At 49.1% G+C, this 26,752-nt stretch overlaps 9 protein-coding genes across 9 annotated transcripts; 5 read left to right on the top strand and 4 right to left on the bottom strand.

Annotated features, from left to right (window-relative positions):
• Positions 1 to 397: 397 nt before the first annotated feature.
• Positions 398 to 1,999, top strand: ATNIH1004_010226 (C2HC5-type zinc finger protein; the record flags this gene model as incomplete). The annotated part of the gene is made up of 1 exon (XM_033574801.1): positions 398 to 1,999. One exon carries the CDS (start codon positions 398 to 400, stop codon positions 1,997 to 1,999), a length of 1,602 nt encoding a protein of 533 aa, XP_033422819.1.
• A 1,082-nt stretch (positions 2,000 to 3,081) lies between these two features.
• Positions 3,082 to 4,811, top strand: ATNIH1004_010225 (cytochrome P450; the record flags this gene model as incomplete). Its single annotated transcript, XM_033574800.1, has 3 exons — positions 3,082 to 3,159; positions 3,225 to 3,830; positions 3,897 to 4,811. The coding sequence occupies 3 exons, from the start codon at positions 3,082 to 3,084 to the stop codon at positions 4,809 to 4,811; spliced, it is 1,599 nt and encodes a 532-aa protein (XP_033422818.1).
• A 285-nt stretch (positions 4,812 to 5,096) lies between these two features.
• On the top strand, positions 5,097 to 5,959 carry ATNIH1004_010224 (uncharacterized protein; the record flags this gene model as incomplete). The annotated part of the gene is made up of 3 exons (XM_033574799.1): positions 5,097 to 5,195; positions 5,319 to 5,735; positions 5,807 to 5,959. 3 exons carry the CDS (start codon positions 5,097 to 5,099, stop codon positions 5,957 to 5,959), a joined length of 669 nt encoding a protein of 222 aa, XP_033422817.1.
• A 261-nt stretch (positions 5,960 to 6,220) lies between these two features.
• ATNIH1004_010223 (MDR family MFS transporter) lies at positions 6,221 to 8,141 on the bottom strand (the record flags this gene model as incomplete). Its single annotated transcript, XM_033574798.1, has 3 exons — positions 6,221 to 6,868; positions 6,929 to 7,735; positions 7,794 to 8,141. 3 exons carry the CDS (start codon positions 8,139 to 8,141, stop codon positions 6,221 to 6,223), a joined length of 1,803 nt encoding a protein of 600 aa, XP_033422816.1.
• A 1,637-nt stretch (positions 8,142 to 9,778) lies between these two features.
• On the bottom strand, positions 9,779 to 11,325 carry glkA (glucokinase glkA; the record flags this gene model as incomplete). The annotated part of the gene is made up of 2 exons (XM_033574797.1): positions 9,779 to 11,080; positions 11,143 to 11,325. The coding sequence occupies 2 exons, from the start codon at positions 11,323 to 11,325 to the stop codon at positions 9,779 to 9,781; spliced, it is 1,485 nt and encodes a 494-aa protein (XP_033422815.1).
• Positions 11,326 to 12,593: 1,268 nt separating this feature from the next.
• Positions 12,594 to 13,570, top strand: ATNIH1004_010221 (Mic19 family protein; the record flags this gene model as incomplete). Its single annotated transcript, XM_033574796.1, has 3 exons — positions 12,594 to 12,652; positions 12,926 to 12,983; positions 13,058 to 13,570. 3 exons carry the CDS (start codon positions 12,594 to 12,596, stop codon positions 13,568 to 13,570), a joined length of 630 nt encoding a protein of 209 aa, XP_033422814.1.
• A 329-nt stretch (positions 13,571 to 13,899) lies between these two features.
• On the bottom strand, positions 13,900 to 16,671 carry ATNIH1004_010220 (ribonuclease P/MRP protein subunit POP1; the record flags this gene model as incomplete). Its single annotated transcript, XM_033574795.1, has 2 exons — positions 13,900 to 16,257; positions 16,339 to 16,671. The coding sequence occupies 2 exons, from the start codon at positions 16,669 to 16,671 to the stop codon at positions 13,900 to 13,902; spliced, it is 2,691 nt and encodes an 896-aa protein (XP_033422813.1).
• Positions 16,672 to 17,153: 482 nt separating this feature from the next.
• On the bottom strand, positions 17,154 to 17,855 carry ATNIH1004_010219 (peroxiredoxin family protein; the record flags this gene model as incomplete). Its single annotated transcript, XM_033574794.1, has 4 exons — positions 17,154 to 17,189; positions 17,258 to 17,401; positions 17,461 to 17,737; positions 17,806 to 17,855. The coding sequence occupies 4 exons, from the start codon at positions 17,853 to 17,855 to the stop codon at positions 17,154 to 17,156; spliced, it is 507 nt and encodes a 168-aa protein (XP_033422812.1).
• Positions 17,856 to 21,812: 3,957 nt separating this feature from the next.
• On the top strand, positions 21,813 to 25,710 carry BRSK1 (serine/threonine-protein kinase; the record flags this gene model as incomplete). The annotated part of the gene is made up of 5 exons (XM_033574793.1): positions 21,813 to 22,255; positions 22,311 to 23,039; positions 23,121 to 25,039; positions 25,093 to 25,416; positions 25,478 to 25,710. The coding sequence occupies 5 exons, from the start codon at positions 21,813 to 21,815 to the stop codon at positions 25,708 to 25,710; spliced, it is 3,648 nt and encodes a 1,215-aa protein (XP_033422811.1).
• Positions 25,711 to 26,752: the final 1,042 nt, after the last annotated feature.

The following is a 26,752-nucleotide window of genomic DNA, read 5'->3' as shown; positions in this document are numbered from 1 at the left end:
TTACTTTTTTTTTTTTTTTTTTTCCCCCTTCGCTTCGCGGTTCTGTTATTACTCGATCGGCCCTGGCTTTCCTATTTTTGCTTTGCTTTAGTTTCATTTAGGGATAGATGACGACGCTGATGCAGTCTGCATTACGCACTGTACAATAGTTGGCCAAAGTACCAGGATCCAAAGTTTGCGGTTAATTCACACAGATGTAGCCAAACGCAGAACATAGAATAGTCTACTCAACATCTATTACCGATAGAATCCAACGTGATGCTCTACGTGCTGCAGTGTCCGTCATGGCGGCCTGAAAAACACGGCCTCCACCGCGCTAGTCCAGAAAGGAGATCGAACAGCTTCACTTCATCCCACTCTTCTGCCTCATGAATGAACTGCCCCTACCATTCCCTCCATGGCTGACACGAACCTTCTCGCATGGGGAGTTCCCCGTCTGTCCCAGATCCTCCCCCTGGACGAAGAATCCCTCAGGCAGATTCTCAGCTACGCTGCCAGCCTATCCAAAGACGAAGGCGCCGAGCATCTCAAAAACCTCCTGGGTGATTCCCCCGCCGCATTCGAATTCATCGCCTCATTCAGTGCCCGACGAGAATCTCCTGCACCGCACCCTCGAGCTGTCGACTCCGCTTCCTCCACCAGAACCTCGAGCCCAGCCGCGGGTACTCCGTCAAAGAAGGGCAAGAAGACGAAACCCCCGCTTCACATCGCTGGCCCTGTCCGCCAACCGGAGAACTTCGGCAATGTAACCGGGGGATATAGGAAAGCAGATCAGGAGGAGCATTACATGTCTGCATCGTCGTCGCGAGGGATCGGGAAAGAGAAGCAGACAGGTGGCGTAGAAAAAGGATCGGATGCGCGACTTACTACCCAGTTTCTTATACCCTCATCTCGGGAGGACTCCTCCGCCTCCTCGTCACCGGCGCCATCCCCTGTCCCAAAGTCAGTTAACACAAGTAAAAACCCACCATCCGCGTCGGGACCGGTGATCTCGGATCTTCTCCCGAATGTGAAGTCGAAGACGGCGAAGTCATCGTCGTCTTCTTCGAGACATGGACATGGACACGGCGGCACAGGTGCATCGAAGGGCTCCCTAACGACGACGAATATCTCGGATCTGACGGCTGCGATCGCCGCCCTGGAGGTGTCCACCAACCCAACACTCAGTGGTGAAGGCCAAAATTGCAATTGCTACGCTACATTACACCCACTCTTCGATCCTGCGCCTAACTGTCTCAATTGCGGGAAGATAATCTGCTCGCTGGAAGGTCTACAGCCGTGTTCATTCTGCGGGACGCCGCTCCTATCGAGCGACGATATACAGAGTATGATCCGGGAATTACGAGCAGAGCGAGGACAGGAGAAAATGCGCGCCCATAACGAAGGTATCCACCATGGGGGGGGACCGGGGCTCGGCGGTAGTGGTGGCTCGAGCAAGCTGGACGCAGCCAAGGTGCATCGGGACCGATTGCTTCAGTTCCAGGCGCAGAACGCCAAACGAACGCGGGTCGTGGATGAGGCGGCGGACTTCGAGACACCGAATGTTGCATCGACGCTATGGATGAGCCCTGCGCAGCGGGCACTTGCATTGAAGAAGCAGCAGCGCATCCTGCGCGAAATGGAAGACAAAGCGCGTCCCGAATGGGAGAAAAAGCAGACCATCATGAGTTTGGATATCAAAGGCGGTCGGCTGACCAGGGTTTATCACTCGGCTGGACTGGCGGAGCCGAGCCCATCTGCAGAGGAGCAGGAAGAGCAGGCTCAAGTGGAAGAGACTCTTGGTCATGACACGGGGAGAACAAGCAACGACGAAGCGTTCAGTCGTAACCCCCTTCTAGCGGCCGGAGGACTCTTACGGCCGGTATGGAAGGGGGCGGATGGTAAAGTCTCGGAAAACACGGCACGCAAAGAGCGACAACAGACGTGGCGCCGTGTTCAGGACGATAACGATGATAATGAACAATGGATCTTAGATGGTGGAGCATACGGATACGCTTAACTAAAGCTTGTACAGACATGAAATAATACATGCCCTGATATTACCAAACTAGACATCTTTTACGAGATATTGTATGGTCGTCAAGTCAGTCAGAAGCCAGGAGAGGTTAGGTCCGACTGATGCGAAACTCAAAAACTAGTGCGGCTACCTACCTTAAGTACGACATACTCGTTTCAACTTTCGAGAGACTGCAGATCTGGCCTAGACATTCTAATTCAACTCTCCCTGCCGAACAGCCGCATCCACCTGTGAGCATACTCTACGTATCGGATACATTGGGATCCGCTGGACTTCAAGACAAAACTGATACTGTCACGTGTATATATGTATATCTGTGGTATAGAGAATAGACTACACCAATCAGATAATCCGTCATAAGTGTTTAAGTAACTAAGTGTGGGTAATTAGGTAAGTAGGTGTAAGTTAGTTAGTTAGAAAGTTATATGTGAGGTAGTTAGATGATTGGATTGACCCATTCAATGACGTTCCTCCTACGTAGAGTTGCCGCCATCAGCAATGCACGCTTGGAAGGTTTCCAACATTTTATTTGATTTTACTTCATTACTTCACTTATTTCTCAGTGGAATTCCGTCAATCATCAGCACGTAAGTAATGGTATACCGGAAGTTCGCAGGATAGATAGTAGTAACCTAAACCTCAGAATAAATCCAAGTCGTCAAACCTACCAATCAACGAAAGTACGATCTCATCCCCTTACCATCCAGATGACCACGTCGCATTTTGTAGCATATGTCATCCCTTACTGTCGCCTGCGCAGATAGTTACTAAAGATACCAAAACTAAGCAAGTCTAAGTCCGAATCTAACCGAGCCCAGAAATCAATATATATTGAGCCTCGACTCCGGGGAATGAATTGCTCTTCTTACCAAGTTAAACATCCTTTTACCCACAATCCAAAAACCACCTGCCAATCACTTGGCTCTGATATCCTACTGACCAGTCGAAGAAATCGCAGACGAATTTATGCGGGGAAAGTGTCCGGTTTCGGTTGGAGGCGCTTAGTGTCGGTTGGGTCCATTCCGTCATTGTGACTAAGCTTTTTCTTGAATTCCTAGACTATCATGTTGTTGGAGCCATTGTGTGAGGTATTGTCGCTTGGGGTAGTGGCGAGGGGGGCGTTGGTCCTGGTGGGGGCGTTAGTATGTTCTGTTCCTCCCTTTTTTCTCATGGTTGCTGGGGTGAATGGGCTGGCTGATCGTGGTAGACGTTCGTCTATATTACCTATAATCGTCTGTTCCATCCCCTTCGTAACATTCCCGGTCCGTTTCTGGCCAGTATTACCCCTTGGGTTCAGTTATATCATGGGTTGAAAGGTGATCGTCATCTGTGGCTTCATGCGTTGCATCAGCGGTATGGGACCCATGTTCGCGTGACGCCTAATTTCGTCTCCATCAATTCCACGCAGGGACTGCATGATATCTATGGGCATGGGAAGAGATTGAAGAAGGCCGACTTCTACAACGCTTTCCCGGCCATCAAGGGCGTGTATAACACGCACAATGCCATCGATAAGACCATGCATGGTCGGAAGAGACGCGTGCTGAGCCAGGCGTTCTCGGACCAGGCGCTGAAGAGCATGGAGGACGTCATGCTTCTGCATGTGCGGCAGCTCTGCGCGGCTCTGGGCGGAGATGGCCAGAAGTCCGGGGAGCAGAAGCCTGTGGTCCGCAATATGAGTGATTGGTTCAGTTACCTCACCTACGACGTGATGGGGGAATTGTGCTTCGGGAAGAGTTTTGATATGTTAGTTTCTAGTGGCCGGCGCAAGCTGATCGAGCTGGTTGACCGGGCTGCGAATCGGCACTACGTGGTGAGTTTGATCCTTGTCTGCGTTGCAGGATTAGGCATAGTCTGACTGGACATTAATTTCAATCAGTGCGGACTCTGGATGCCGTTGGATAGCTGGCATCTGGACCAGATTGTCATCCATCGATTGACCAACGACCGATGGAATTTCATCATGAATTCTCGTGTTGAGGCCAATGAACGAGCCAAAGAGCGTACCAAGGCTGGCCATGACTCCAAAAAGGATTTCTTCTACTACCTGCTCAACGCCAAGGACCCCGAGACCGGCAAAGGGCTCACCACGCCTGAACTCTGGGGCGAATCCAACGTGCTCATGATCGCAGGCAGCGACACGACCTCGACCACCCTGGCAGCCACCATCTTCTACCTGGTACGAAACCAACGAGCCATGGATCTGCTGAAGAAGGAGGTCCGCGAGGCCTTTGATTCGGTCGAAGAAATTGTCACTGGCGCCAAGCTGAATGAGCTGGTGTACCTGAAATCATGCATTGACGAGGCGCTCCGTCTGGCGCCCGCGGTGCCCGGAGCAATTCCGCGCGAAGTCATGGAAGGCGGCGCCACCGTGGATGGTGTTTATTTGCCTGCCGGCACCGACTGTGGAACCCCAACCTACTCTATCCACCGACAGCCCCAGTACTACCGGGAGCCACAGGCATATCTGCCCGAGCGGTGGATCGAGGGAGCGACATGCCAGACGGACGAGACAAAATGGACTGTTAGCAAGGATGACGTTGAGGTAGCTCGGAAAGCATTCTGTCCGTTTAGTATTGGGCCCCGTGGGTGTATTGGCAAGGGAATGGCATTCATGGAGATGCGCCTCACGATTGCACGGTTGATGTTTCTGTTTGATATTGAGTATGCCGATCGAACAGGAGAGGACGCCGGAGGACATTTGGCGTTGGTGGATCATTTCACGAGCGCCAAGAACGGTCCAAATGTGCTGGTTTACCGGAGATCCTGCAGTCCGAATCCACGAGGCGTGTAGAGTTTTAAGATAGCTGTTTTGTTTTTATCTCTGGTAGATTCAATAACGAAGCATTTTCATGAACTGGTTGACATGAAGACCCAGAGAGGGGAACGAGCTGAAAAAGGAAAACCGCAATCAAATTTCCTGAAGAGGACACGTGCCCCCCACACGTGAACCCACTATTTACTTCCAACTTCAACCACAGACCTTATACCTTCCATCAACATTAGCAGAGCAGATCTGCCATATCCTACTCTAACCTGAAGATCAGCCATGTTTCTCACAACCACCTAAATCCTCAAAATGCCCCCTTCCCCTTTCACCGCCACCCTAATCCAATCCACCATCCTCAACGCAATCTCCAACCTCCTGGCTCAAGTGATAGACCAGCACAAGAAGAACGTACGTAGATTTCTTTTTCTTCCGTAAATCAATTCCACCCAAGACAAATCCCAAATACACAAGCATAAACACAAACAGAAATAAGGTTTAGAAAAATACATAGAATATACTAATAAATCAAAGAGACCCTTCTCCCTCAACACCCTCGCTCTCCTCCAATTCGTCACCTACGCCATCCTCATCCTCCCCATCAACTTCTCATGGCAGAATTACCTCGAGGCATGGTATCCGGGGTTTCCCTCGTGGAAGAAGAAGAAGAAACGAGGCACTACTTCTGATGCTGAGAAGCGCGATGGAGACGATCTCAATCTCGATCTCGACCCTGATATTGATCTTGATCTCCTACCAGTGAAGGAGAAGCCTGCGTGGTTGCAACCGGCGGCGCGGAATAAGACGAGGAGATCAGGCCTGTGGAATTTCTCGATGAAGTTTCTGCTAGATCAGACGGTGGGATCAGTCGTGAATATTGTTTTGTTTGTGGTTTTGATTAATCTGTTGAAGGGGATGGGGTGGACGAGGAGTTGGGAGTTGGTTTGGGAGGTTTGTTTCTCTTCTCTTTTTGGGGGGATGGTGGGTTGATGTTGACGTTCAGGATGATCTGATATCTATAGGACTTCACACCTATCATGATAGCTCGACTCAAGTATCGACCTGTTGTGTCGACACTGCTGTTTACGGTTGTTCCCGTGGAACGGAGGGTGGTGTTTGGGAGTGCGTGTGGTGTTGTCTGGAGTATTTATCTGAGTCTATATGCGGCTGTGTAGAATCCATTGGCAGGGTTTATGGACTGGAATATCCTTGTCCATTATCTTTGGATTTAGATAATACATTAATATTAGAGAAATTATATCATTTAATAGAAAGAGTAAATCAGTACCCAATCGCTTATCTAGGTAGGCCAATTGTATTTCTTTTGGCTCGCTGGATCACTTCACGGACTCCATAACTATCCACCGTGAAGCTCGAAAGAAATACTAATATGAAGTTTCTCGCGTGCAGGACATAAGCGTTGGAAACACGAAGTGTTAAACAGCACCCATTTCGATCTTTTTGCCCCTCACCGAAACCCACTGGATAGGAAGCGCCGCAAAGAGCGCCATCACTCCCATTGCAACGGCAATAAAGAATGTCCGCGTAATGGATTCGCTGTATGCCTGCAAAACCCCCGGGAGATCCACCTCCGAGACCACATGTCGCAGCATGGTAGCTCCAGCTTGGACCACCTTCTCGACGTCCACGTGAGGCGCCAGGGTCGCCATGTTCCCCCGAAGTTGGTTATTGAAGATATTCTGCGCAACGGAGACAAAGAGGGCGCCGCCCAGGGTCTGCGTGAACATCCCCATGGCCGTCGCGGTGGGCACGTCTACCGGCGATAGCACCGTCTGGTAGAGGATTATAGGCTGTTGTGATCCCATGCCCACTCCAAGGCCGAATAAAGCCTGGTATCCGATCCAGGCTGGGGAACCCGAGTCCACTTTGAAGGTGGTGAGCATTCCGGCACCGATGGTGACGATCACGGGCGATAAAAGCATGAACGGCGTGTAGTAGCCGAATACGGTGGTGAGAACCCCCGCAATTAGCGACATAATGGTCACACCTAAAACCATTGGGAGATTCATGATACCGGACTTGGTTGCGGAAACGCCTTTCACGGCCTGGAACCATATCGGGATCTGGTCAAGGTCTATTAGCAAGACGAGTTAAGCCACTACTTTTTGGCGGGTATCACCTACGTAGTATATCGCCGCGAGGAAAGCTCCAAATAAGCAGAAGCTGAATACTATGGCACCCGAAACATTGCGGTTCTTCAGCAATCTAGGAGGGACTGTAGCCCTATCTCCCTGCCACCCCTGCATGCCGATGAACATAATGATGAGTACTCCGAAGAGAACGAACAGAGCGATGATACGACCATCGGACCAGGCATACTGGCTACCTCCCCATTGCAGCGCGAGTAGTAGACAGACAACAGCTGGGAAGAAGAATATCATGCTAAGCAAGTCCAACTCTAGTATTTGGTTTTTCAGAGTCGATCGAGCCTTGACCGGCTTGGGCGCCTTGAACAACAGAAGGACGAAAAGAAAAGTCAGTCCACCCAGGGGCAGGTTGATGTAGAAGCACCATCGCCAGGTGAGGTGATCGGTGAAGGCTCCGCCCATCAGGGGCCCAACTACGCTGGCGATACCAAATACACCTCCGAGTGCGCCTGTGTACAGTGGTCGCTTGTTCAGTGGCACTGTCTGGGCGATGATCAAGATGGCTCCCGAGTATAGCCCAGCGGCTCCCATACCGGCCACAGCACGTCCAATGATCAACGCTACCGAGTTAGGGGCGATGCCACAGATCAAGGAACCTATCTCGAAGATAAATAGACCGATCAGGAAGACCAATTTGGTGGAGTAATACGTGTAGAGCTTGCCGAATGACAGCGTAAAGACACACGTTGTGAGCATGTAAGCGCTTCCATACCAGCCAACATCTTCCAAGGAGTTGAACTGCTCTGTTATTTTGGGGATTGCCGTGGTGATGATGGTGTTATCCTGGCCAATATTGTAAGCTAGAGAGACGCAGAATGACGGGATCATGATGCGGACTCACCAACGACAAACAAAGGATCGCGAGACATAAGCCAACAGTAATCAGTATCAGTCTCCATAAACCGGGGTATTCCACTTCTGTTTTTTCTTCCTCCCCTTGTAGCTCTCTCTCATTCATCTCTCTGTCCCCTAGAATCTGCATTTTAATATCCCTATCTCTTGACTCTTGCGCTTCTGCTTCATCTAGGACTCTTGGTGGAGTTGCATTTCGTATAGATTCAACCAGTGTACTCTCCTTGTCAATCGAATGGTTTCTGTCGTGAACTTGCTTCTCGATCAAATCTGTCTGCGATGACGATGGAGCGGCCTCGACAGGTTGCGGGCCCAACTCACCCTGGGTATTTTGCATGATACTTGAACGGTGTATAGATTGGGAAATGGGCCACGAAATAGGACGTGATTAACAGCTTTGGCTTAACATAAGAAGATAAAAGGGTTTGAAATACTAGCAAGGGGGGTCAAAGAGAACATCGAACCAGCTAGGTGAGAGAAAAACGAGTGGTATTTTGTGTGTTGGATGTTCCACAAGAGGAAACGATACTCGGCATTGACAGGGATATTAGGTATTCACTTGATGAGCAAACAGAATGTAATGTATAACTTTGTAAGTGTATACATAACTTGGAATTCTTTCTGTCTGACTTATTCCCACGTAATTGTGTAACCTGATTCCAATCGTTCTCTTGGACTGCCTTTGGTATTCGTCGGATTGAATATTCCTTTGACAGTTTTACTACTCGAGAGGGAATTCTTGTATAATCAGGGTACCACAGAGTAGAACCACTAGCCTTCTCCGATTGGACACACTCATGCTTACGTCTTGGAAAGAAGAAAACAATAGACTAGACTGACGACAGCCTAGGTAATATAGTCCGTACTGCTTTGGTTTATATGATGCATGGAAGATTCACCGATGTCCACGATGTTCCCAGCCAATATTAGATGTCGGCTCAGGATGCAATCTTATCCGTCGAACTATGTATAATAATAAGAAAATTGCCAGAAAATGGACCTTAAAAGACACCAGAGAATTCTATAATTATGCATTTCATCCTGAGCCTATCTTGAATTACATCTACTGTAGGGGCATCCACCGGTGATTAGTCATATGGTAAATAAGCACTTAACTAATACTTTAATTATTCCTAACTAGATCGCAAGTGAACAAGCACTCTAGGACTCACGCAGCCCTTATTAAAGAACTCTGTACTCTGTACTCCATACTCCGTACAACAATTACATATGCAAACCCTACGAGAAATATTTCTTTTTCGAACAGGTCATCTTTATCTTCATCATCGGTAACAGTGCTCTTCAGCTACCGATCCCAATGGGATCATCTGGACTCCCTCCCGCCACTATTGAAATGTGACATACATTAGCCAGCCCCAATTTACATTTTAATTTGAATTTTACAGACTCGGCTACAAAGCTTGACTACTTCCGAGACTGTCTATTCAGCAGGGCTGATGCAGAACGGGCACAAACATGCACGGATCCTGCTGTTTCCGATCCCGAGCCCCGATCGGTGTGACGAGATCGCCCATTTATGCCGTGTCTTCTAGGCTCGCGAGGCTGAAGCATGCTTGGAATGATAAAGTAGGTCAAGCAAGGGGCAAACTCAAGGGGAAAACAAAAAAAGAGGAAAGGAAGAAAGGAGAGAAGAAAGTATGCAAAATGAAATTCGATGTTCCTGCCATAGGATATCTTTGACAACTACATGCAACGCCAAAAAGAAAAGGAAAAAAAAAAAAAAAGGATATATTTTATACCAGTACACCACCCTTCCTCCCAGGAACTCTTACTAACACCGGACGCATGCTCAGAAACCAACCCTTTTTGATTCTAGATCAACCTTCGCTCCGTAGACCAGACGGGGTCGGACAACAAATTCGGTTCAAAGGCGTAAGAGAAGAGAACGCATCGAAGAAAGGTACAGAGAATAAACTCTTATCCACGGATGCTTTTCCGAATGCTGGGGCATTTTTATTTTGCTTTCTTCTTCCTGGCCTCCTCCTTGCTGGCAACGAGGGCAATCAAGGCAGCTCCAACTCCACTCCCGTCTTTAGAAATGCCAATACGCACTTTCTTATCACCACCAGGGCCCACCTCCGGCACCTCTCGCAGCGCGTCGCGGATATATCCTTCAAAATTGGGGTAGAACTCGACCAGGCTTCCGTCGACACCAACATCCACTAGATCTTCGGTTTGCAACTTCCCCGTGGCGATCAACATGGCAGCCAGTGGCACTGCACTAAGGCGTGCGGCGCGCTTCCCAATGGCGTGTACAAGGATCTGCACCGCTTTGCAGTCTGTGATACTCGCCCGTTCAATCTTGAGGTGGTCTTTCAACGCGGTCCTGGTCTGTTCTAAGTTCGGGGTATTATCACCTTCGACGGTGCTCAGAAGACTGGTGTCGAGACCCCACTGCCTGAACAGGGTCGAGTTCTCGGGGACAAGAACGTCCGACGACTCGCTAGGCTTGAAGAGATCCAATGAGCCGTTATGGTACATGTCAAGTAAAGCGCGTCGCAGGATCTCCCCCAGGAACATCCCCGAGACTCGTTTTTCGAAGATTTGGACGCCCGGGTTGTTACTGTCAGCGTCGAGCCGTTGGTCGTACACAGTGTTGGGCAAAACGCTAAGGTGGTTATCAAAACTGCCCCATTCGGCGTTGATGATCATCTCGCCTGTCGACTTATCGTAGTCGGAGTGTTCAATGGTCTCCATCTTGGGGATTCGACCGAGTTTTTCCACGTAGGCACCATTGGTCCCCGTGCCAAAGATCGCACCAATGAACGTCCCCGTTTCGCCGGGGGATGTGTATGAACGAGCCATGAGCGTCCCCACTGTATCGTTAACGAGGGCGGCTACGCGCACGGGAAGGTCCAACTCATCCAGGGCATTTTGCAGGAGCGCACATACGTCCTGCCCAACGGCATCGGGGATGTTGAAACCCTTCGTCCAGCGAATCAGCGTGCCCTTGTTGATTCCCATCTGGCGCACGGGGAAACTAAACGTAAATCCCAGGTCAAAGAGCTCCTCTTCAGTCTTCCCCTCCCGTCGGCGTCGGGCGTGAGCTTCGAAGTGTTCGTTGTGGTGAATGCGCAAGAACGCCTCGATCTGTCGGGCGAGGAAGAGGAAAAGGTCCTTAGAAGAGCCCGACGCCATCAATTCCCGGGGGATCATGATTTTGGACTGGGTCAGAGAGAAGGTGGTATCGCCGTGTAGGTCGATCGAGCACACGCGGAAGTTGGTGCCACCGAGGTCCACGGCCAAGTAGAGTCCCTAGGCAAAAAAGTTAGACCGGCAGGTGGAATGCAGCGTATCTCTTCCGATCAAGCAGGTACCTTCTCAGTGCCATTGGGAACCGACGTGACGAAGGTCGGGATCTGACTGAGGGTGGTATGCTCTTTACTTAGCCCCTCTTCCATTTCGCGAATGTATTCCTTCACCCCGCGCTGGACTTCGGCGGCGGGGTAGTCGAATTGGCGGGCAATCCGCGTGGCCTCGTCCAATACGGTAGATGACATGGCTGTAAGGAAGGTAACGATGAGAGAAAGATTGTAAGGGAAGAAGTGAGACCAAGGTTGGATGGAAGTACAGGAGAGAAGAATGGTCCGTAGTGGGGAAGAGGGAATAAGGTGGGAGCAAAAATGAAATAAAAAACAATTCCCAAAAAAATCGCGGGCCAAAAAAAAAAAAAAGAGCCCAGAAAAACCGTGACCCTGTGGAATCAAATAAATCCCTGGTATGAAGTGCAAGCAAGAGAAAATGGCATCCACATCCAGGAGGGGTCGATGAGGTCAGTGGTGGGCATTTGTCGGAGAGCAGACCAACAGGATCACCGGGTTCGCCGGAAGATGGGGGAGCCCACGATTCCTCCAGGGCTCCGTTGCTCCTGTTTTATCCGGTGGGCTTGCAGTTGTATGCAGGGAAATCGAATTTATCGTATTGCTATTCCTGACTTACTTACCTACATGCTTGGTACGTGGCAGGGTATTTCCATGACGCCATGAAACGGTGTGGGGAGCCTCCGGTGAGAGACAATGGTTAGGATCGCAGGGAGGGACGGCCAGGGAAGCGAGTGGAAAAGCCTGCCATTCCGTGGCACCTTCAGCGATTGGTGAACCCCATCCTCGTCGCATTTCTGATCATCTTATCATGTTGAGTTGCTGGCTGGAGATGGCATGGAAGGTTGTACCGATTTGCAGCACGGAGTACTAAGGACTCAAGGAGTAGGTAGTCTGGAGTCTGTCTAAGAAGGCGGGGAAGAGATGACGGCTTAGTCGTCTTAAACTGCAGAATATTCACCTAGTACCTGGGGATCAAGTAATGCCTGTGAATGGACAGATAGTTATCCTTTTGCTAGTGCATACTGCCCCCTCATAAATACTATAGATATTGATCTCGTACGTCTGGGGAGGGCCTGATATCCTCTAGATTTGATATAAATGATATATCTAAAGGTCTTTCCATCGCACTGTGATCCAATCCGTATAAGTACAAATAAACCAAGATATTGCAAGACCTCGCATTGTCGACCAACAAAAAAGCCAACAACATAACGCTAGATCAGGAAAGTGTCAAATGACTAAGCAATGACGCACGTGACCACCGGCGGAAGTCGGCTGGGAACGATGAACAGGTGCGAATCCCTCTGAACGACGCTGGACTTGCCCACGGCCCTGCTACCACCGATTTCTGAGATTGAGCCATCAATTGAAGACCCCGGAAGACGCTTGATCTCCCCGGGAAAGCAAAGGAGCTCAAACCCTCGTTTCCCGTCTCCATAACCATCATGGGCTCCAGCAGCTCCAAGCCCGAGTCTTCGGCGGGCTCCAAACATATATTCTCGAGGTATGTATTGGTCACAGTTCTCAATTCCTTTAGCCCAGGGATAAGTCTGTCTATGCGAGGGATTTTGGATGTGAAGCGCAGTGTCTGGGGAGGAGACCTGGGCAGCATTGTCCCATTGTTGTTGGCGGAGATCTTCAATATAGCGGAGCATTAAAGGGAAAAAAAAAAAAAAAAAATACTGTCAGAGAGAGACAAATAAAGAAGATGGAATCATACGTCCACATTTCACAACCATCCATACCGATCAACTGACTAACATAATTTTCTCTCCAGCGGCTCCCCCATACAATTCTCCTCTAATGTCGTCGATTCCCTTCAGTCCAACACCGAGGTGCGTATGACGATATCCTGCACAAGCCACGGACCATCCCCCAAATATCTAACTCCCTCTTCTCACTCACGTAGACGGACTCTGCTCGCTCCAAAACCCTCGAACTCCAGATCCAAGCCCGCGTCTCCCAGGAACTGGAACGCCTGCGCGAGCGTGAACAGCAAACCCTCGCGGAGATCGAGAAACGCCTTGCAGAAGTCAAGGACACCAGCAGCGGGCCATCGTACTCCCCCGCCGCAGCAGCGAATGCCAGCTATCCGGCTGGATCACTGGACCTGGACGCGCCGCGGATTCCGTTCGCCGGCCGTGAATATGAATATACCCCTGCGCCGGCGGTAGCGGAGCCGATCAACCGGGATATCTCGAGTGGTTCGGTGAACAGTGAGATCGAGGAGCTGCGAGCGAGACTGGAGGGTCGGAGGAAATTGGCAGATTTGGACGCTGGCGTGGAGAAGGCCAAGGCGGACGTTGTGAGTTGTCTGCGGTTGAATGATCGGCGGCCGTTAGATTGTTGGAAGGAGGTTGAGGGGTTTAAGCGTGAAGTGGCTCGACTTGAGGAGGCGTTTGTGGATCGCGTTGTTGGTTAAGGATCTGCTCTGGGAGGGGAGTAGGTGTGTGTCTGGGAGGAGTAGGGGAAGGAGAAAGTGACTATGTGCTGTGCTCCGTACACAATAGATTCGTGGGATCCTTCGCGTTATGTTGTCGTGTATCTGTATAGCTATCTATCTACTTATTATCTTGGGTCTATATCTCATTGCATGCCACTTTCCAGACCGTGCAGGACTGTCCAAATCTAATCTTACTATCATAGATTTATCATTACTTTACATTGTTTCGAGGCAAAAACAAAAGACAGGGTACCTCAACCCAAAACACACTTCAGAGTTTCCATACAATGGGCAAGACACATTATATTTCAAACAAGATTCCAATATCCCAACCTTCCTACCCTCTCACCAGCCCCCCGAACAATACACATATTTTGTTCACGAGCTTTAGTTTTCTGCTGACCGGACTGACTCATCACTTTAGACACCATGATCGACCCGATACCGGTTCCCTTTCCTTCGGAGAGATTATAATTTCCGGTCGTCACGAACCCAATGAGATCCTCTTCGAGCGGAAGAGGCAGATATTCCTGGCGAGGATCGTCGACGGCAGGGAGAGAGATCAGAGACGCAGCGAGACGCTGCTGGATATGTTCTTTTCCTACGGCAGGGTCACAACTCACGGACGATGACTGCAGTCGTTCCTGTGTGATGTTTATTAATTCGGCTGTTTTATTGGAGGCGAGTGAGAGCCATTTTTGTCGAAGTTCTGGGTTCGTGGTAGGTAGACGGTAGATACGAGCTCGAGGAGTAGGAGTGCCTCGTTTAAATAATGATATTTGGACCGTGGCGAGAGCAGGATTTCCACTTCCATTGGTAGTTGGGGGGCCGTTTATTGCACGAGAAGCCTTGGCCGGTTGTAACTGGTGTATACCAAGTGGGGGAGCAGTAGTAACGTCGTTCTGAGGATTGGCTTCTGCGTTTGAGACAGTGTCACTCTGGGCTTTGGAACTCTGCGTCTTCTTCGTGATCTTGGAAGCCGACATGGCGCTGTTTGATGCAATTTGAGCAAGTTTCTCCCAGTCGCACGCCCAACCTCGTCCGATTTCTCCGGTCTTGCCATTCCCCAAATCAAGACTGTCGAATTCCGCTCTCCGCCCCTTAGGTCTCCGCTCCCATTCCTGTTTGGAGTTTTCTCGCTCGCGCAAGCCCCATTCCCAGCCGGCGTTTGTCCCAGGGAAATCACCGGGGAACCAAGGCTCCCCAGCTTCAAACGCGAGTTGTTGCTGTTCCTTCAGCCCACCAAATCTCGGATTCCCGCCGCTGGACAGCGGGCAGTACATCAAAGAGTACCACACAGGAAGTACGCATTTCCACGGGAGCAGAACAGTCCAGGTGCCCGGGGCATTGCTGTTCCTAGACTGTGCAATCGACCGGGTCGCAAGGACAATTATTGGGATCTTTGGATCCGAAGGTAGAGGCGCCGCATATACCCCTGGGCCAGCTTCTGTACGCCGTCGATTTATAGCCTTTTGGCTAGGTAGTTGGCGCGCTGCGGCTAATCGCGCACGACGGTCGAAAAGTGTTGGTGGTGTTTGCGTTTTATCAATAGGCCATGTAGATAACAGAACGGCCAAATTTTGCATCTCGGTATCGGAGGTTCGTGGTTTCATCTTCGTAGGTGGGAAGTGAAGACGGGGATCGGAAGCTGAAAAGGCAATAAGCGCGTTCTGTGGCAGAGAAGAAGGATTCGAGACCCCAAGCAACGATCCCCAGGTAGCCTCTGGGCTGTTTTCCGGTGCCTCCTTCCCATCCTCCGTCAATGGTTTTAAGGCCGAGATGAGTGCTTCGGCCGAGCCCGGACCGGTAATATCGATGCTCCCAATTTCAAACCGAAGGTCTTCGATCATGACCGGTGGGTTTTGTTGCTTCGAAACTTTGAGAAGTTCGTTCCACAGCTGCAGAAATGCAGCCGGGTGAACTCGGACGAATATCTTCTTTCTATTCATTTTCTTCTTCACTTCATTTTGAGCAGCCGTGTTGTCAGCGTCTAGCATTTCCACATCCTCCGAACGGGCCTCAGCACACTGTATCAACGTAACTGGTGCAATAGGTCTTTCTAGACGTTCGCGTTCGAAAGTCCAGACCGGCAAGCTTCTTGTCCCTGCTCTCCATTTCCTGCCCCTCGGGCCCCAAGCATCTTCCCCATTGATACCAACAGCTCTTAAAACACTCTCCAAAGCCGGCTCTGTTCCCTCCAGCTGAATCGTAGACATATAGCTCATATCCCAAGCCACAGCCCCCCTAACCCCTTTTGCCCGGTGTGAAGGCCTATAGCTCTTCTCCGTTGGAGATAGCGGAATTGCAAATCGCCAGAGAGGATCTTTCGTCGTAGTCATATGGGCTCGTTTCGCATGGAACATGTGCGTGGGAAGCCAAGTCTTATGTCGTTGGCGCTTCTTATATTTGGAATCGGGCGGCGGTGGGCGCGAGAGCTTATATTTCTTAATCTTAGGAACACGAGGGGCAATATTGAAGGCATGAGCGCCGGACTCCTCCAAGGACTTCTGCGTTTCTTTACAATGTTTGGCTTTCGAAGCGGCGCGTTTCGCTTTGGTTTTGGAATTCAGATTCTGAAGACGTCTGGCGGTCTCCAATCGAATTCGCATGAGTTCTGTTGGCCTCCTTCGTCGTGCTGTTACCGTTGGCGTATTATCCTCAATCATCTAGTTCGAGGGTGGGAAAATTAGCGAGATTCAACTCATTCAAGGATTATTTAACAATACGAAAGAAAACTACCCATATACCTCTCTTTTTGCGCGTGCCTTCAGCCTGCTCGGCACCCTCCTCACATTATGACTTGCCGTCCTCCTTCTCATCGACCTAGGCACCTGCTGGAACGCACGAGTGGTCAAGGCAGTCTTAGACCGCTGTATGCCCACCTCCAAGGCGCGAATCTCAAATTCCCTAGATCCAACGTACGCAGCGACATCAAGCTCTCCTGAAGCAGACAGAGCCGCGTCTGCAGACTGGACGGCCAAAGTGCGAGCGTCGTAGGTTTTGGCGCGCTTCCGGGCTGCTGCGGAGCCATTATGTCTGCCCGGTTGAGCAGGGCGCTTCGAAGGAGGATTGAGGGCCATTTTGGCCAAGGGTAGAGGGTTAAAACGACGACGAAGAGGAAAGCCAAATTCTGTTTCGTGTTCTGGTGGTTCGCACTCGTAGTGCTCGGTCGGGCCTCGAATCAATTTTATGCCCAGAGGCGCTTTATTTAGCGCGTCGTCTTTCCCGGCCGAAAAAAAGCCACACACGCACACATGCAGCAACCAATAATAAAGGCCTGAGGGGACAAAAACGCCCAAGATCGTTGGAAACTGGGGTAATGAAGCTAGTTTGTACTACGCAGCTTTTAAGGTTATGGGCACTGACATCATAGCACGTTTACGGGAGTCCAAAAAAAAAAAAAAAAAAAATCCAAAGAAGATATTTCTCATTGCTTCGTAATCGCGTTGTATTCTTGAGTGGGCAGTCTAACTCTAACATGAATGTTTGCCTTTGCAGGTCATTAAGCCCACCAGAATAGCGACGCCTTCTATTAGACCCTCTATCGTTTTAGTTGGTGCGTTTACAGGTTCTTGATGACGGTCTCGGCGCTCGAGAACTAAAAGACATGATGAGCCAATGCCCACGTAGGAGACAGATGGGGGAGATATAAGATATCCAACTTACCTCAAGGTGGTTCTTGGCGGGCTCAAGAGCAGCGTAGGTGACCTTGCCGTGGTCAAGGACGATGGCATAACGCTTGGTGCGACCCTCCTCGTCGGCCCAGCCGATGCTCTTGGAGAACTTGGCCTCGGGGTCAGAAAGGAAGAGCTACTGCCGGGTTAGTTGATCAAGGAATTCAACGGCAATGGAGGGTAGAAGGAACATACAATGTCATCACCCTTTACATTGTTAGCCTTGCCCCAGGCGCTCATGACGTAGGCATCGTTGTAGGCGAGCACAGCAACGACGTCGACACCCTTCTCGCGGATCTCTGGGAGACGCTCAACGTACTCGGGGACGTGGCGAGCAGAGCAGACGGGAGTGAAAGCACCGGGGAGGGCGAAGAGAATGACCTTCTTGTCGGCCCACTCCTTGGAAGCGTTGTAGTTAATGGGTATACCGCAAGCTTGGATCTCACCCTTCTCCTCGGTCCAGGGGATATAGCTGTGCAACGATCCAATGTTAGGATAGGAGGTCCCTGAGAAAAAAAATTTACATAAGGGGGGACTTACGAGAAGACAACGTCAGCGGGAAAGCTGTCACCGGCCTTGAGTCCAGACATTTTGAAGGAATTGGTTGGAGTGAAGGGTATTTGGTTAGAGATAATGAGTTTGAAAGGGATTGGTAAACTGGAAAGTGGGTGGGTGGGAAGGTGGGTTGGTTATATATCTTTAGTGGAGTGGGTAAGGGGGAGGGAGAGTGGGCTGGGACTGGGAGGATGTGGCGGTAATACCACTCTTTCCTCTTTTCCAGGACAAGTAGCGACGGGCCGCAGGAAACGCCATAAGGTGATCCGATGCAGAAGGGTACCGAAACTCTTCGATTGGAGAGAGCGGGCTTTGGTGGTGTTAGTATTATCAAGAAGACCGCCCGAGACTGAGAGGCCCCCACCACGTGTCGGTCGTCCACCATGGTTATCTATCTAGACCGCCCGGGTTGACAAATCGTCCTACAGTCAACTAACTCCACGGAGTACACAGCGCCATTTCAATCATATGGCCAGTCTGGGGGAATTATCTGACCAGTCTACTACTAGGCTATACTACTTTCTGTTGGGTTGTCTATCAATTATCCCTTCATCTTCTACGGTGATCACTCCAATGACGAGGGGAGTGGACCATGTATGCAAATCCTAAACCAATCGCATCCATCTGCAGTTACCGATCAGGTAGGGGCCATTCTCTTATCTAATAGTTCTGCCGTGTTGCCTAGGGCACGACAACAGATGCTTGCCCGCCGCCAAGAGTTAGTAGTAGTACCTTTTGGATGTTGCCGACGATCTACACGTGTATAATATGGGCCTAAGATAGAGTCTGTCTTCACCTGCATGAGGGCCGGGGTGGAAATTCCGTAGTCCCTATTGTGCCTCCCGTGGTTGCATCGGAATTCGGCATAGAGGGAGGTATCGGACACGGAGCAGAGGATTGGTGGGCCGTACCGCCTTCCGATTCTGTATATCACCCCTCTTCCCCTTCCCCTTCCGTGACTCATCTCACGTCAGTTGGCATTGGACCCTGGAGATGAATAATGGTGATACAAAAGCCAATTGGGCTATCTTGGCACTTGCAGCTGATATTCGGGGCTGAGTGCCGAAGAGGACACCGCCGGACTTTAGGTAGGAATCTGATAAGATTACTTGAATTCAGGTCCTCTGAACTGCCTCTTCTCATGCACTGCGATCCAGCCTCGTCTCCCCCATTAAGAATTACATCAGACGTGTTTCCCCACTCCGATTACAGACCCTGGAGATTCTAGAAGGAATCTCTGTTGTGTCCTTAAGGTGATATGGTAACTGGTCTACTCAACAAGGTACAGGAAGAATCCCTATGTGAAAAAAGAAGAATGGGGACATAAGAAGAGAGCCAGCAGACCAAAGATACTGATATCATGTTTCAGTCTGTAACTCCTGCTCCATATTGCAAATACCATATGCCAGCCGATTACATCAATAGCATGGCAGCACCCATGCTAAGATCTTTCCCCAGTTGGTACACATGCACTTGACAAAATGATTGAATGATTGTTAAAGTTCCCTGTTAGGTACTAACGGCCATATGATCCTTATAGTTAGCTATACTTAATAACTATTTAGTAAGTTCTGATAAAGGCTAGGCACGTGATAGGTTCATGTTAATTGGTAAGGAAGATGCAGAAAAGTCCACTCGGGCAGAACCTACTGAATACCCAGTAAGCGCAGAATCAGTGGAAACTAACCGGTTTAATAAATCCTTTTTCTTTGGATTGCTGTGCCCTTTCTACCGGATTCCTGGTCGTATGAAATTCTGGTATGAGGAGATGCGCGGAAGCATGAATGTTTCATCCCTTGCTTGTAATTGCCTCATCTCTATTCTGCACACAGCCCGAATCATGCTTTGACTTCTCTTCTTATATCTCTAAATGGGATATATTCTTCAGAATTAACGTTCTTATTGCCATGCCGATGTTCGTTATGCTCATCACATTCCCCTCAACAAAGACCCATTTCGAGTAGCACAGGCCTACACACCGACCTGTATTGACGCATCGCACCTCATTCTTCGCTGGAGCAGGGGAATATTCTGTTTTCTGGCCGCAAAATGGAATTATGAGCGTAATTACAGGCTTCGAAAAGAGCTACTCCCCTTCACTGATAATAGTATTACAGTGCAATTCTATGAGTTCCAGGGTGCGGAGGATGGGATGCGCTGGATGTGGTGTTACGGACTCGATTAGACCTTCAATTGAGAAACCGGCAAAATATACAAACGCATGATGAGCGGTATTGATGTGCTGATCGAATACCACGGGAATGGCGAAAGGAGGTGGTCTGTGGACGGAGTTGATGTCGGTGATGTGGCGATGGGCGATCCGGGATGCGCATTGATGATGGAGCCATCAAGCTATAAGTTGCCCTTTTGAATATGGTTCAATGCAACTACTGAGTCAATAAAGCTCGTTTCATTTCACTCATTAGACCGACAGAGACCGGGACCATCTCCACGTTGTCGACTCGACCTGCACGTTGTGCAGCAAGTTATATTTTCAAAATGCAGCATGATAGGATTAACCCCCCGGATTTCCCTTGGTAATTAATGGCTCCACTTCAAATGTACATATTTGAGGAGCATACCATTGGCAAAAAAAGAACAAGAAGAGAAAAAAAGAAAAGAAAGGTGGGGTGAGAATGCTCGTTCTTGTCTGCTGAATGCCCTCCCTAGATTCGGGGCGATTATCATATTCATCCCTCTTTTCCAAACTCTAGCAGGACCTTCTGGTTATGAAGGGCCAAATCATTGGAACGAAAATGGTAGAAGCTCCAGTGATCTGTAGTGGGTCGGTTTTTGCCTAATGTTTAACAAGTTCTCCCTTTGTGGGAGTTCATAGGGATGAATTGGTAGATGCTAGCAGGCTCGTGTCACGCTAGATCAAATAACTTGGCAGACGATAATTTGGTTAGGACCAGGAAACCCAGGTAAATGCCCTTGGTGCTAGAAGAAAATACTGGGGAGAGAAGGAGACATCGTTGACCTATTCTGTGTAGACACTTCATCAGCATTCCAAGTCAATATAAGCCCCCAAATACTGGGCTACCTGTAATGTGAAAGTTGGGGTAGGTTGCAGGCACTGAACAAACCTTGATTATCCAAACTGGTGAAGCACACTGTGAAGTTCAGGTGGAATACGCAAGACACGAGGAATTCCAGGTGAAGGGAGGAGGTGGTGTCCGGGGGGACTTCAGGAATCCAGCAGCAACAAACAGCCAAACACTCATTCCAGGGGTTTCGACCTCTTCATGGTATGCTGAATCCTTACTAGCTTTCCATCTCTGCTATCTCTGCGCTCTCACGTGTCTTTTAGAGGCATGCTTTCTGGAGATTAGCTTAGGTATCGAGGGTTGACCTGTTTGGTCGACCTCTTCCTCGACCCTCTCTGCCAATGCACGAGCTCGAAGCCTGACTTTGCTGCCCACATTTTACGTCGACATTGATCCTACATGTTCTTTGCATTCTCGTCTCATGATTTTGCTGTTCACAATTTGAAGACTACTAACCACAGCCCCGGAAGATAATTTGCAATTGGCTAGTCATTCGCTATTCGATAATAGAAAGGATTTCGACTCTTTCAAAACAGCACAGAGAAGCTCTTGATTAGTCCTTGCAGTAATCTATAGGCAATACTTCAGCTTCTTTTGGCGCTATCGCGTTCCGCACATCTCGACTCTTCAAAGGTTAGTTCAAGATTGTCTGCTGATAGCCAAGCCTCTCCGATTGACGTCTCTTGTAAGCAGCATTGAGTACCCAAGCCATTATCTTGAGAAATAAAACACGCCTCCATATGTGGCCTTGCGACGACCTGAGCAATTGAATCGTTTGTTTGGGGCTTCCTGGCAATGGACGATAGGACTACTAGTTTCAATCCTCAGACTACGCGTCCGCCTCTGACAGATGCCACCCGCAGACTAAATAACTGTTCAGCCCCGAGAACAGAACAGGAGGAAGAGGATATAGAAGAACCGTCCCGACAATTATTGTCTGATCCAATGTCTATCGCCACAAGCCCACGATCGCCCAAAGGAAATGTGGAAATCAATTGCCTTTCGCCAGTCACAGACTCGCAAGCAGGATCGCATCGCAACTCGGTCCTCTCTGCACATTCGGTAGTCTCAAACAAAGGAAAGAGGAAGACTCACATCGGACCATGGCAATTGGGCAGAACCCTCGGCAGAGGGTCCACAGGTCGTGTGAGATTAGCAAAACATGCGCTGACAGGACAGACGGCCGCGATCAAGATTGTCTCCAAGAAGTCCGCGGCAATAGCTCAAAGCGAAAGCATTGCAGCGATGGACAGAAATATTGGAGGTTCCAGTGGCACAGGGGCAAGGCCAATGCCATCTGGCATTGAAAGAGAGGTAGTCATTATGAAGCTCATTGAACATCCAAATGTAATCAGTCTATACGATGTCTGGGAGAATCGAGGCGAACTGTGAGTGGTATTTATCATACGTGTCTTCTGGATCCCCCTAACTTATACTTCATAGGTATCTCGTACTGGAGTACGTCGAGGGCGGAGAATTGTTTGACTATGTGTCAAATCATGGCCCGCTTCCAGAGGAGGAAGCCGTTCGGATATTTCGACAGATTATTGCGGGCCTTGGACATTGTCATCGATTCAATATCTGCCACCGAGACCTGAAACCGGAGAACATTTTGCTGGATGCATGGCACAACGTTAAGCTCGCTGATTTCGGCATGGCTGCGCTCCAGCCAATAGGCCACTGGTTGAACACTTCATGTGGAAGTCCACATTATGCTGCGCCTGAAATCATATACGGCCGGAGATATCGAGGAGATAAGGCAGATATATGGAGTTGTGGGATCATACTATACGCACTGTTGACAGGATACCTCCCATTTGACGGGGGTGATCTCCCTAAGACACTACAGTTGGTCAAAAAGGCCGAGTTCTTCATCCCAAGGGAGATCAGCTACGAAGCTGCCGATCTGATCCAGCGTATTCTCCAGAAAAAGCCCGAGGACCGTATCACCATGGATAATATTTTCATGCATCCTCTACTGCAGAAGTACGAAAAATTTCACCAGGCAAGATCCAACCACTATCTAGGTCCAGCGCCACCAATATCCGTAGACGACTGCGGCCCACCCGTGAACAGCAGGCACGATGTTGATTTTGACCTCTTGAGGAACCTGCAAACGCTCTGGCATGATGTAAAGCCTGAGATGCTAATCCAGCGACTCCTAGAGCCTGAGTAAGTTATGCTTAGCGATGTCCGGCTTTGGGGTTTTGGGGTTTCTACCAATTGTTCTGATGCTGATATTAGATATTTTAGACCAACCCAGGAACGTATGTTTTACAATGCGTTGGTCAAATTTAGAAATGAACAGCTAGAGAACTACCAAGGACAAGCTCTTGAGTACTCTGCTAGCGACTACCACCACATCTCGCGTGGGTCGGCCCGTATATCTAATAAAAGAGCCCAAGGTTCTCGGAAGCGAAACCAGGTTGCAGCCATCCGAGAGAGAAAATTAAACAGTTCTACTAGAGAGCCAAAATCCTGCGCAACGGTAGAGAGCTATGACCCGTTTCGGTCCCCAAAGAATCAGGCTCCAGAACCGGAGGTTGGATTCGCTCAAATCACCATTCATCGAACAGTCTCCAAGGGTGCACACGAACAACGACCTACAGAAGTGATACAGGAGTCCAGTCCTATGCCCAATGCGAAGACTATTTTAGAGGATTGTCCTCCAAGCTCCCCTTTCGCACTCGTACGCAATAAGCGGTTGAAGGTCAATTCTATGAAGTCCTTCCAGTCGAAGACATCATATTCAGGCTCCCGTCGACCATTGAACGGTACACCAACTCCACGCTCCGCCAGTTACAAGCGAAATGTATGTTTCCGTCATACTCGGAACCGCTCACAAGGATCTATATCCGCTATAGCAACCAACGCTCATGTGAATACTCCAATTGCGAAGAAAGAAGACAGAGATATTGGTTTTGAATCAGACGATGATACTAGTCCTTTCTCCGACAGGTTTAGCAGCCCACTGCTACCAACTCAGCCCACAGTGGTTCGAGGAGCCGGCGTCACCATCAAAAACTGCCTTCATCCAAGGAAAGTGAGAGAATCTGATTTCATTTGGAAAGATGAAGCAAGAAAAGTTTCTCATGAACTGAGTCAAATCTGCGAAGAAGCTTTCAACGGTGGCTCTGTCTCAACGGGTTGCACCACGAGTACATGCATGGACTCAGAGACTCCAGCAACTTCAGTCTCAATGAATACTCCTGAGGATTCATATCGTCAATTTGCCCCCACAAAATCGAAGAGAAAATCAGGTTCATCGACCCCAGGCGCTTCGCCAGGGTCGTACACTGCTGCAGAGTTGGCCGAAACTCGTCGCAAGTTGATTGAACACTCTACGCAGGACGGGTCTGGGGATGTTCCAGCATACCTTACAGCTGTTATTGGTCATCTTGATCGATTAATCCTGCAAGATAAGCTGAGACACCCTGATAAGGCGAACAAAACTGATGATTTCGACGTTTCGTCTCAGACCGACCCATTCCATAAATCGCCTAACGAACCTACGTCTCTGCCAATAATATCCGAAGAATTGAATATACACACAGGCAATGAAGCCACAGTGAATGAACAGCAGGCTAAGATGATAGCTGCGCACCGAAGCTCTGATCGTCCCTCAAGCAGCACTACTCACTCGGGTAAGAAGACTATCCGAATGGTGCCTCAGAGTTCCATGCAGTCAATCGATAACGCCAAACCTTTGAACCTGCGGAAGAGAAATCGCAACCGACCAGCCGATTCTGGCGACACCGAGCGGTTACTCGAGGAATTCAGTGAAGTCAAACCAGATACCAGTCGGTATACCTCTTTCGGTTCTCGTTCTTCTCGCAATCCTTGCGAATTGGCTCCCATTGCAGAAATCCCACCAAAATCCCCAAGGCGCAGTGGTGCACAGGCTTCCGAAAGTAAGAAATGGTCATGGTTTCGCAATAGGTCTCAGGCCTCCAGCGACACGGCAAAGCTGCCCGTTGATGCTAAGCTACTGCATCCAAGTTCCGACACGGTGATTGTGCATGAGCTTAACCAGCCCGCAGAGACTCCCACTGGCCAAGAGGAAGAAGAGTCTTCCAAGGTAGAAGAGCAGTCACACGTGAGGCAGAAAGGTGGATTTTTAAGAAAGCTTATGAGAAGAAAACCAAGCAAGGACCCCGACGCCACATCACCAGGTTCGTAACATCTCGAATGTTTTCCAGGCTCCAGAATCTCACACCAAAACCAGTTGCAGCACCTGTACCAACACCAGCGGAAAGTACTGTTGAGAGTAGTCCCCCACTCAACAAGGCCAAAGATGAATTCTTTGAGCCCGACAAATCCCAGAGACCTCTACCACGAAGACCACGGCGCGAGGGAAAAAGCCATAACTGGTTCGCACGTGTGTTTCAGTTCAGGCCCGCCACCAGAGTAATAGCCTTGAATACATCGAAGATAAAAGGTCGCAAGGACGTATACAAGATCCTCCGCGAGTGGAAACAATACGGGATGGAGGATGTATACCTGGACAAAGCCAACAGCGTGATTCATGGCCGGGTTAGCGAAGTAAACTGTACGAATAGCAAGCCCTTATCCCGTCGAGTTTCTTTCCTTCTTAACTAACTACCTCTTAGTTCTTCGTCTTCGACCTGTCAAGTTCTCTGCGGAGTTTTATACCGTACTCGAACATGGTCGGCAGGCCAATCTCAGCCTTGTCCGATTCAGACAGGAACAAGGAGCGGTTTCATCCTTTAACAAGGTCGTTGACACTCTGTACATGGTGATGAAACAGCGTGGCATACTTGTGGAAGATTCTTCCCGTGCCAAAAAGATGACTCGGGTTCTAGACGCATTCCCAGATTCCTAAACGTAACTCAGGTTAATAGGATACGTACACGTACACACTTTGGAGCGACACTCATGTGCATTTTTGTTCAATTTTCTTGCATCTCATTCAGTCATTCATTCAGTTGCATATAAAGGCCTCCTTTCGGGATCTTAAAATCCAATCCAATCAATCAATCTTCTTTGGTTTCATCGCTCCTTGATCCTGGACCGTCCCTTATTTTCTTGAGTTTGTTTTTTTAAACTACGTTCTTTGAACTGATTTTGACTGTCTTCCCTTGCATATCCCATCCGTCATCTCCTTTGTCTGCTTCCCCTACCTACTTACTATCACTACAACTAACATTGTAAAACCAAACATACGTCTCTCTCCACCGATCCCTGGAACATGCCAGTTGGGTTCGAGAGCAGAATAAATCAAAGTCATCCTCCACTCAACTATCTAGTTCTTCCCCCATTTTCCAGTATTCATTGAAGCGTTGAAGACTTAAATGTACCTACCTAGCTAGATAGTATAGTTAGTTGTATTCGAGGAAGAGAGGGAACCAGGCATCTAGCTAAGCTCAGCTTTTTCTTTTTCATCTTCAGAAGTCAGAAAATTTCTTCCGCTTATGCAACTGTTTGCTCCCTTTCTAATTATACTTCCTTGTCCTTTGTATGCCGTTTCCGAGAGGTACGTGGAATGTAGAAAGATGTGCAATAAGATTGGATATGATTACCCGTCGTAGGGCTAAACAAAAATCTTTTCATAGACTAGATACTCAACAAATTTGCAGACATTTTATTCCCATTCATACATCCATTTATCAGGTTAATACGTAATCCAGATATCAAATCAAACTCTCGGCTTGCTTCAAAGACTCATGGATAATTCTCATTATCTTATATAGGCACTTGTAGTTCGAAACTGGACAGGAATAACTCGTCACACCATACCATTGAACAGGCAAGTATGCACAATGCAACGTAAAATGACCAAAAATCAACAGGCAGGGGGAAACAAAAGCTAAAGCTGCAGGTCATATAACGAAGGGACAAAATTTGATCAGACAGCCTCCCAGTAT

The sequence above is a fragment of the Aspergillus tanneri genome (assembly GCF_003426965.1).
Source record: "Aspergillus tanneri strain NIH1004 chromosome Unknown AapTan_5_pilon_pilon_pilon, whole genome shotgun sequence".
In the NCBI taxonomy this organism is placed as follows: Eukaryota; Fungi; Ascomycota; class Eurotiomycetes; order Eurotiales; family Aspergillaceae; genus Aspergillus; species Aspergillus tanneri.
This window is presented reverse-complemented; position numbering and strand designations above follow the sequence as displayed.